The 12029-nt window shown below is 31.4% G+C and overlaps 1 protein-coding gene across 2 annotated transcripts in view; it reads left to right on the top strand.

The window, feature by feature from the left end:
* LOC123706752 (A disintegrin and metalloproteinase with thrombospondin motifs 7-like) overlaps positions 1–12029 on the top strand; it is a 65148-nt gene that overhangs the window by 42727 nt on the left and 10392 nt on the right. For both annotated transcript variants that reach the window (XM_045656139.1, XM_045656140.1), the window contains exons 5-8: positions 2152–2730; positions 2943–3122; positions 3373–3623; positions 9423–9536. In XM_045656139.1, coding sequence (XP_045512095.1) covers positions 2152–2730; positions 2943–3122; positions 3373–3623; positions 9423–9536 — 1124 coding nt within the window. The remainder of the gene's footprint in view (positions 1–2151; positions 2731–2942; positions 3123–3372; positions 3624–9422; positions 9537–12029) is intronic.

The raw sequence follows: 12029 nt of genomic DNA on the forward strand, positions 1-12029 counted from the left end.
GATAATTAAGAAGAATTCGATTTCTGTTTATGAGTTGTTGAAATTGAAATATATATATAACTTATTTCTGTATTCATAACAAGTTTGTAAAAATTCTTAGAATTAAAAAAATATATATATAATTTTTATTTAAAATGTGTGGCTCTACATACGTCATATTAATCATAGTATCATTATATATGTTCATAACATACACTCGTAAAACAACGACGTAACTAAGCTACGAAATCGAAAGTCCTATTACACTAGCACTACTGGATGAAGAAAGCAGTGAAACACCTTTTTCAGCTTTTGATTAAGTATATTGTGAAGTCAATTCATAAATAAGTGGTCTGTGTCATTTACTTTAACATTTATACATTAAAAGTAAGCGTTAGCGTATACGTTCCCTTAATATTTTCCTTCATAGTCAAATAGGTGATCAGCCTTTTGTGCTTCACACAAACCGTCGATTTTCAAACACTCACGATGCATTCCTGATTTATTGCACAGTCGGGGAACGAACGCAGGACCTCTAGGTCAGGCGTCGTTAAACTTCTTAGTGATTTTTGACACAGTGCACATTAAAATCTGAAGCTATAATTATTAGTTAAGCGAGAAAAATCTGATCTCGTCCCGCGATAACATTCCATAAAAATTTAATATATGTCTGAGATAATTCTTTAACAGTTATTTATGTCAGGAAAATGTAAATTCCTTAATATCATATGTTTTTATAAGTAAATATTTTTGTTACTAGGCAGTTAAGCCTGAATTTTATTTTGTCAGTTAGCTAGAGCTTTAATTTTGATATAACAAGGTAAATATAATATCATTGTATATGTATTAGTTTATTTTGGTACAGAAAATATAAGCAAATAATACTCGCGGTTTTATAATCACCTTCTTTTACACCGAACTTCGTCAAATATTCAAATAGTAGCTAAACTCCCAAACTGTAGGTATATTTAATTTGATATTAATTTCCGAAAGATGTCGTTCAAAAATATTCTACTGGTAACAAAAATGTAGATAAACAACCAATACATTATCTCACAATTTGAATTTACATCTTAATATAAAAAAATAAACAAATTGATTACACGCATAACTATAACGTTGTGTTTAATTTTACACGCCGCCCGTAAACCTGTTCAACTGATCGTCGCGATAATCACTACATAGTTACGACATAACGTCAAAGAAAACGCTCACGTCTGAAAATCGAGAATTCCTTTATAAACATCATTTGTAAATAGCCTTCTCAATTTACAAAATAAATTTTACTCATTTGGAATGTTGTGAATCTGTCGATTCAATTTTTATTTAGACAGCAATTTTATTAGATTTTTTAAAAGAACAAAGCTTAAAATTATGATACTACAATATTATATCAAATGGACGGCCTCCGTATCTTACAAATAATAAATTAGTCCCTGTTTTTCCTCTAAAGAGAACCCCGTATTTGGATGAATGAATACTGGATTCCTTCCGTTACATCATAGTTATCATAATTAAGTTGTTTTTATTAACAACAAATTTATTTACATTTTTTTATTATTGCTACGGCATTCTGTATGCGATATCATATTTAGTAAGTCCATTAAGCATAGGTATTAACATTGGTATTTAAATTATACCTTAAAATAGAGGTAACCGGTTCAGGTGGCGGTGGTCAAACAAAAAGTATAGACACGATGTAATTAAATATACTTTACCTTGAGTCCGCTGCGTAGACGCATGTCAGTTTTCATTAATCAACTTTCGATCTTCTTCGACTGGTTATATCTATAAAATGTATATATAAATTAATCTAAAATAAAGTAAGTGAATTGTGGTGTCCGTATTTCATGATGTAACTGTAAATAAGATTCGAAAAACTTAATAGATTTGAATTACGCTTTTCCGTTTGTAAATAAAATAAAAAGCCATTTTTTGGGACCCACCTACATTAATATCGTTACTCCGATTGCCTTCTAAAATCTATAATACCGAGAAGTGCTGGTTTTTGCGTATGGCCTTCTTATTGACAAGGTCGGCGACATACAGGCTAGCCGATCTCTCAACTCGATAATATAATATATCATATTCAAATACAATCTAAGCAAGAAGTATTACGCTTTTAATATTATTGATCACATATGGTAATGTATAAACACTTTTTTGTTATAGGCTGGTCATTTGCGAACTGAACAAGGAGAATATTGGATCGAACCATCAAATCAAATTCCCACCGATAGCTCTAAGGGACGTCCCCATATTATCTTTAAGAGATCAGCCGTTGACAAAGTTGAATCATTTTATAGAAAAAAGAGAGAAGCTGGTGGTAAAAGTTTTAGTAATAATGTGAGACAACATTATGAAAATAAAAGATACTCTAACCCAAAACGAAGCCACAAAGAGGCTATGGACGCACGACGAAGAGCTTACTTAGAAGATAGACGGCGAAAATTGGAGGCGTTGCGACGAGACCCTTTGGCGTATAGAAGACAGCAAGCTAGAAAAGCGGAACAAAGAAGACTACATCCCCTCTCCAAGAGCATATCTGCTGAAGATAGTATGTCAAGAGAACTTTACAAGAGCAAAACCCATAACAAACAGAGAATTGAACAAACGCCGCGAAGGATTCGTACAAGACGACGTAGACGAAGATCAAAAAATTGTGCAACAAAGCAACCTCGGTATCAATGGGAAATCAAAAATGAGCGAAGTGGCAAGCATGAAGGATCCAAAAACTCAAGGTCTAGCAAGGTAATTTAATCTTAATTTATAAAGATAAAATAATCTGTAATTATATATATACTTTAAATATTTATCAAATAAATTTATTATTGCATAAAAGGTGATGACATGTCAACGTAGTAAAGTAGCTTTTAATAATAATGCAAAGTTGAATGAAAACATACGCTTGCTCGCGTTTTAATAAAGATATGATTGATGACTTCCTTACTGTTTTGTTTTAGAAACATCATACCACCCACCATCAATCACGTAATCGATGGAGTTTAAACCAAACCAGGCGGAAAACAAGGTCTGTTAGCAAACCACGGCACGTAGAGGTTCTACTAGTAGGCGACAATTCCATGAGTGATTTTCACGAGCAGGGAAGCTTGGAAACGTATCTCCTTACTATAATGAATATGGTAAGACAATATAATGATAGCAAATATAGATAGAAAGATAGATTAGATAAAGAACGGATGTTCAGTTTCAAACAGTGTAACCTTGGAGAGAAAATTAATCTTATCTCTGTTTCAGTGTATCTGATAGTTTCTCGTTTTTTGTTTTATTAATCTGTGGAAACAAAATATTTTATATAAAGGTAGAATAAAGATGATCTATTTACTTTTATTCATACAGAAGATAAAAAAATAATGTTGTTTTATTATACAGGTATCCTCTCTATACATGGATCCATCAATCGGCAACTACATAAAGGTTGTTGTTGTTAGAATTATACTCTTAAAAGAACTGCAAGCTGCACCAGACTTGGAAGTAACAACAAACGCTGATTCCACACTCAATTCGTTCTGCCGTTGGCAACATCAAACCAACACAAATGATGATAAAGACCCTAATCACCACGATGTTGCTATTTTGGTGACTAGACAAGACATATGCAGTCAACATGATTCACCTTGTAGGTAAGTCATTGATTTTATATCTGGTAAGAACTGTTCTCTGAAAATACCACTCAACTTAAAACTCATTTAAAAGGCAGTAGACATTCATTGGGCCTTACAATTTGCATTATTTTTAATTACTTGTACAATATCAACTTTAGATATTCATTGAAATACCAATATGTGACTCAGTTGCCTAAATTTGGGTAACCACCATTAAAAAATTGACAGTAGTTTTTGTTTTAATATTTATTTATATCATCTCTACGTTTACGAACATACGTTTAAAAAAACTTTCAGAGCCATTTTTATCATACTTTATGGCTTAGTTATCCTTTAAAAGCAAACTCTTTTAAAATAACCAAAAATATAAAACATAGTAGAGGAATTATTTAAATGCTGTAGTAAAATAGCTTAAATTATTATCACTTTGGTCACGGTTGAACATATTAAGCAGTTTTGAAATATTTTTCGCTTTTTAATACTTACAAAGTTGAATATTGTATATTTAAAAAAAACGGTAATTTTTTTACCTACGTAATATTTATAACGGTTTTCATTTTATACATCCACTAGCTCGTACAAAATTATGGAACATAAAAAGAAAAGAAAATCATTTTTTTTGCTACAGAGTAACGCAGAAATATAAAACTATCCTGTCAATAAATGATATATTTAAATTTTATCTTCCATCATCATGGCTAGTTTTATTTTCCTGTGCTTTGACCAAACCATTGTCTTAGGTTTTGCAACCAAGACGTGCGTCTATGGCCAGTGCTCCTTCTACCTGCTACTTTGCTTGTATGATTAGTTGAAGGAGCTCGGTTTTCTAGGTTTTTAAATTCTATAAACCTGTTTTATTTTGTGGGTCGGTACATAAAAAACTCGGTACAAAAAAAAGAAATTATCTAGTTTTTATCGACTCAATATTTAAATGACCAATCAAAGATGCAAAACCGATGATCGTCTTAAATAAAAACGCAATAAAATTGGCAAACGCAGATAGTTAATAGTTATTGATAATCGTAATAATTTTTGCAATCATGTATCGGGACAAGGTCAATGGTAAAGCAGGCGTCTGTTTGTTGAGTAGAGTGGCAGTGAGTAACGAACTCCGAAATAGAACACTTTCGGTGTTCGACCGCAATCTATAACTTATACCACCTGCTTCACTACTCTTGCTTATTAGAGAATTACTTCTAATTATTCATATTTCTAGAATATACAGAAATACCATATACATCAACACTAACAATACTTATTGGTAACGATAATCTTCTCTTCTTTATGAAAGTAGTACCTAAATTGGATAACAGAATTACAAAGAACAGCACTGTCATGTCAAATAAGCATGCAAGTTAAAATATAGTTATGAACAATTTAATTATTTATGATACAAGTATATTTTAATATATCCCTACTGTAGTCACTTGTTTTAGTCCAATAAGGACACGACATTTTCAACCACCATACTTTATATCATCTGACAGGCTTATTGCAAATGCGTGACGGTAAAATAACAAGTGCTAATATTAAATAAGGTCGTGCCTTTACAATTATTGACGTAAAATCTCGTTCAACGATAAAAAATATTATGTTAATTAATTTAATATCATTTTATTTTTATTGAGGTCTGGAGAATCATTATCGTATAAAATTTTATCATAAAAATCTGTAGGAATTCCGCTTACAATTTTTTTTGCATTTACGAATAACGGCATGACCGCGCGCGCCAAATTTGTACGCACTTCAGAAACACCGACATTAAGGCCAAGGATGTTTAATGGCACTTAACAAAAGTCTATACAGCTTACGTAATTAGTAACAAAATACTATTTTATTTCTACATACATGTAACCACACCTCTCAAACATCAATCGGTTACTAACGAGAAATTCTTTAACAAGCTGAGTAATAGCCGACTTCGTTAGTTTATATTACTGTAAATATTTTGTATAGACAAACTATTTAAGACTCGGGATGCAGTAAACGCAATACGTTTATATCTGTTAAACAACGAAACTATCTAGAATCGATCTGACGTAAAACAGATGGCCTTATGTAATATTGGATAAAAAACTAACGCATTTATGTTTACTTTAGCTACCGATAAGTGTTTATTGATAAATGCTTCATGTAATCTTAAATATAGGCAAATGTTAATGTTTTCTGTTAAATGTTAATGTCTTCTCTTGAACGCAGTAAATTGCAATGTTAGTTTTTCGTCAAGTAATTTAAGAAATATTCAAGTCTATCAACATCGAAAGCAGATACGGAATTTTGATGTTCGAAACGGTACATACGAGTAGTCGAATCTTCTCGGAAGGGGGCAATCACGAGACAATGTGCCTGTAACGGTTAGCCGCAGGCTACGCAGACGTTCATGAATTATGCATACTGCACAAAAAATTGCAGTCATCAATACTCGCAAATATACCATACACGCCTACGTAATCTGGGTCAACGAATACTCAGTAGACCGCGACCATTCAATAAACATGTCTACTTTACTTGAATAACTTTTAATACAATATTTAAATTTTAAATTTCGTTTGAGATGTTCTATTTATAAATGGAATATAGCGAGGAATATTTTTTACGGCGGGAAATATCTAAGCTTTTTAACTTTCGAACTTATATACAATAATAATTCACGTGACATAACAATCAGATATTATAATGATAAAGCATAAAGTGATAAATTGTTATCGACTTTCGATTGAGTTGTGGGCTGTGGCCGCGAGTGGCGAGCGACGCCATGCAGTCTGGCTGCCGTTTCGACAACTTATCTCACCTTTTGTTAATGTGTTTTATGAAGGCGTTTCACGAAATTGGTGAATTTTATTGCTAATTTGGTAGATTACAATTCATAAGGATGCATTATGAAATAAATAACTTCTTATAAATAAATATTTTGTATTAGAATAATTTTTATTTATTTACTTTAAAAAAAGATTTTCTTTTACTATAAAAGCCCCCATTAAGCCGAATTAATTCATTTGAATTACTTCAACATTACATAATATTTTACATTGCATTATATTTAGCTATAGGAAACAACCGCCATTAAAATAATAATGTATTGAGTTTACTTCAAGGTTTTATAATTAACAAAAAAACTTCATTAAAAACGTGTTTAATATATGTAAGAATCGCATGTAGTTCCTTATTAAATAGCTTGACTAAATCATTTAAATTTATTTTTCACAAATTATATACATGAGACTAATATTTACACGGATGAATTAAATCAAACGAATATACTAACCTGTTACTAAATAATTATAACAGGAATTTAAAAAAATCTGTACTTTAACATAATGCATAAACGAACAAATGAAAATGTCACATGGCATTTGTGTAATTCATGCATCTATTCAGACTATCCAAAAAGATTAGATGAAAATGAAGTGTATTTAAATGTTCACCGATGACAGTTGTGTCATCCCGTCCTTATAGTCTGTGGTGAATTTAACGCTTGAATCAGACAGAATGATTTATGATTCTATACAAAAGAGATGTTAAATCAAAATGTAATGTCATTAAATCGTAATTACTTCGCGATTGCGAGACAAATTGCAAGTTACATAATGAAACCGGAAAATTACAGCTAATTTATTTGAAAGTTTCTCGTGTCATGTTAAGAAAAATGTTTTCGTTTTTTTACTTATGATTATTTAAATGCTAAATACTTTTTCTTAGTGTATAATTATACAAGTTATGTGATCCTTCTTGACAAAAACTGAGACAGCAAACAATTATAGAAATCGACCTGCCACAATATCAGAATAATATCCAGCAACTTTTCATTCATGAAATAACAATTTATTCGATATTTGTCTTTTCAATTTACAGACTGACGTCAAAGATTTACACAATTGACCTCCATATGAATCGGCACAACGATTTGTCTCATATTTCATTGCTTCTTAGAAAAGACATCAACGCGTGCAACATTGTCATAAACCACTATGTTTACTTGTAAATACTCAGGAATTGCGGCGAATCAATCACTTAAACTTAAATACTACTTGTGGTCATGACTATTAGGTGTACATTGTGTTATCGAGACGTTGTAATTCAAAATATATATTGAACTCTATTTCGATATACTTTTTGTGAAACACTTTGATGCGGCATTTCTTTGATTACCACTTGTTCTGTGGTCGAGTTCTACTGAGAAAAGCCGGAATAAAGCCAAAAGTATTTTTTTAAATACTTAAGATAGAATTTATTTTTTCGAGTGTGGAACGTTCTCTCAGTACAGTAGTGTTTAAAATAAATCAGTCGTATTACACTTAGTATGAGTACAATTAATGCTAATACCCGAATATATGTTTCAGGAAGACTGGGTACAAACAAATTTGTTTCCAATAACGAATCTCAAGTTATTTTATGTATACTTATTGTTTGGAACGCACTTAATTCAGGTATTGCTGATTTAAATTGAAACAATTATTATTGTGTTGGATACATAATTTACTAAAGAAGGCTATATAACACTGATAAACAATCAGTCAATCACTGATTATCACAGGGCATAGTTATATCTATAAAAAGAGACAACGATGTTACAGTCTCTTGCATACCAAATATATTTAAAAGTAAGAAGTAATGCTATACATGCTTCTTGATTGAAAATCGGCACACTATACTCACAAAATTATTTTTTGACAAATTCGTCATATTGAAATAAAATATTTACTACAAATAATATTTATGACACATAAAAATGACAATAAATTTGAAGCTACGTCGCGTGGAAGGCGTGAGTGTTATTTACATAATAGAAAGAATTAATTTTGCTTTTCAACGGTTTCAACGTGAATCAGACATGTATTATTAGCAGACTATTCCTGGCTTGTCTGGTTGGTCGTTGCGATCCACTTAGCTATGGAACAATCATATAATGCAAAAATAGCTTTCGCTCCAGCTTCGATTAACGTCGATAATGCTTACACTTTGAATTAAAAATGGGCTCACATTTAAATTGTTTTTGCTTTATAAAAATAGACGTGATAAAAAATAACAAATAAATAATATAACAAGTAAATGGTAAATAAACACATTTTGTTCTTCTACTTTGGTAACCCTGGATTTGATGGGCTAAAAATAAAATCAATTTTTTTTTCAATGACGTTCCCCAGTCACTATCTACTCACCGAAGTAAAAGACGTTGACCTTACTAAGAAAACCATTAAATATTAGATACTCAATAACATTATTACAATTTATAAATAAGATCATAATCTTCATATCACTCAATCTGCAATAAATTCACGTCGTGATTGGATACGAGATATAATTTAGAAATCTACGCATTAATTATTTTAAGTAAGAACAAATGCATACAAAATATAATAGCCACTTTTTTTTATGTTTAGTTAATCTGAACTCCTAACAACCTTTTAATAATTCATATAAGTTTATTCTTAAACATAAAAGAAGCATCAAATAGTAGTTTTTCTTATTTCAAAGTCTTATGAGAGCTTGGTGAACAATAAATATTCTTGTAATATTCTTCCTCAATGAGGAAGGGGATTAATACTTTATTAAATAATTTAAGGTTATTTTATTGTATATTGTTGTACTGTATGTTAACTTGCATACATCTGTTTATTACTCGGACGCAGATGTAAATAATTACACGTACGTAAATAATTGTTCGGCGTAGGCACAAAAGACGGATCGTCTACTTGAAAAAAAAAACATCTATGTAAAATCGCATAATATGTTGAATATATTATTTGTATATCTTTATAATAAATACTTACGAATAATATTTGAAGTTCAATATATAAATTTATATCTACATTTCAGCACTCTTGGCGTGGCCCATGTGGCGGGCATGTGCAAACCAGACCGGAGCTGTTCTGTCAACGAAGACAACGGCATAATGCTCGCTCACACTATCACACACGAGTTGGGACATAAGTAAGTATATCTCATAAATGTACATGGAACTGGTGTTCTTTGTGGAACCAGCTGCCACTAGAGGTAAATTTCAACCATGGTACCATTCCCTGAAAGGTCGGTAACACACCCGTTAACCCCCGGCGTTGCAGATGTCCATGGGCGGCGGTTATCACTTTACTCAAAGTACCCGCCTCCTGGTTTGCCTCCTGCCCCAAAGATAAATGTATGATACCTTAAGAATGTTACTAACACTTTTCAATTATAACTATACAAATTGATAATCGCGACTAATTTTCTGTAACGTATACGTCATAATAAATATTTAAAAGAACAACCTCAATTTAGCCGATTTAATGTTTTTTTCCTATTAGAGTTGTTATTTGTTAACCATGTCCCACTTCAATTACATTGTTTAATTGCGAGAATAATTATTTATGTTAATAAAAATACAGTAAAACAGATCTTTCTAGAGAATACGACACAAATATATTATGTTACTCGGTAACTCGAATAATTTATTAGAGTCAGTTGCAAGATTATATTTAGATGTTTTATAAACATCAAAGAGATGCATCGCTATTAAACATACGAAATTACATTAAAAAATTACAGCATTTTTATAGTTCTGATAAATTGTTTTATATCTAAATATTGAACGTTAATATTTCCTTTTTGTCAAATTCTTGTTAATTATTCACATTTTGTGTAATTGCGAAGCCAGACACATGCTATTATTCCCAGACATACCGATTTCCTGACGATGTTTGATCGTTATGATTGTTATGATCCACATGAGGAAGTATTTATTTTTGGTATAAAAACCCATTGACATATAGTCAAGGTTCGAACGAACAGCTCAGGGATGAGTAGCCCCTATGCATTAACATACTACTATTTGACCTGCCTGACAATAATCTTGCATAAATAACGATATACTGAAAAACTCAACAAACCTGTCTCCTATTCATTATCGCTGCAATTTATAATTTTTAACACGCTATAGGCTATTATAACATTGCAACACAATTTATGAGCTGCATTATCTCAATTACTATCTACATCCATTAAACTTTCATTGTTTCGAAACGTGTTCAGGGTATGAATTGATTTTACAAGTATAATTTACATTATTAATACGCCTAAGCGTTCGCTTTCATTTGGAATAAATTTTCGATAGTTTGTTGTTCACATGAAAATATCGCCTTTTATCTAAATAAACAAAAATAATTGCGTTATTAATGTTTAAGTAAAATTTTTAGATGTTATGTAATTTACGTCTCACGATATAGTTAATAGCGTAGAGCATTGGTAAATACTTGGCTGGGTGATGTTCCCAGCTGCTTAAGTATTGGGTACAAATCCTAATGCGCTTGTAATATATAAAAATCTGATGCTTTTCTCGGTAGATGTAGTCGTTAATATAAAAAAGAGTACTTTTATCTTAATTCCACTCAGAATCACACGGAATTAACACGATATTATATTAAAAATAAACCCATTCTATTTAAATTAATAACATTAATACATATTCAAAACATAACTAAGATTTTCATCAGTAAAAATAACAGAAATATGATCAGCGACTGGCCGGCGCCGGCGCAACCATATTTCATGAAACGAAATGTCTTAGCTGTAATCCTGTATCGGTACTACGGTGTTTTATTTGGAATCGGTTGCCTAGCGTATTGGTTCGAGGCTGACTCATTCGTTTGGAAGGACGTTGCATTTAGATTTACCTATTTCATATTAAAATATACGCCACTGTTTTGTTGTTCCGTTTGTTGTTTAGGTAACTAAGATTCAATATGTGCAAAATATGTAAACAGTGTTAAAGAATATTTATTTTAGTTCTACTTTAAGACGCAGTTTATATTTTTAGTAGCCTTTTGGATACTAACGAAACTGTTAGTGATAATATACAGTCATTATCAGGAGCCCCGTGACCTTATCATGGATCCTACAAATTCAGATAAATCACATAGTAAAGTATGGTTAAAACACACGTACGTGATACTTTATTACGGTACGTAATAAAGTAACCGAGATCATTATATTCCCATCTTTCGTAACTCCTTTGGGAAGAGACGTCGTTTCACGCGTATTGCGTCATTATTATTGCATTTCGTTGTATTTGCAGAAAACAGTGTCTTGTTACAGTGCACCAGACAATAGCTAAAACAAACGCTGGTTATGTAAGTTACGTAAACAGCAAGGCCCAGCCAATGACCTTCTTCTGTAGACATATGCATCACTCGAGTCATTGCACCGAGTGCATTGACGCCGCACTATCAGCCCACACGTTCTTTTTTTCATATCTTTATCAATGAAGAATAATGAATGAATATGTTCTATTTATAATATAGGCGTATCGTATTATGTCCGTAATCTTAATGAGAACGTTGTTAACTTTACTTTTAAAAGAATGATAATATATACTTGTAGACAACACAGACATATTCATATATGTTTAACAGTTAAAAGTAAAACGTTATAATTTAAATTAAAGTCTTC

The sequence above is a fragment of the Pieris brassicae genome, chromosome 3, assembly GCF_905147105.1.
Source record: "Pieris brassicae chromosome 3, ilPieBrab1.1, whole genome shotgun sequence".
Classification (NCBI taxonomy): Eukaryota; Metazoa; Arthropoda; class Insecta; order Lepidoptera; family Pieridae; genus Pieris; species Pieris brassicae.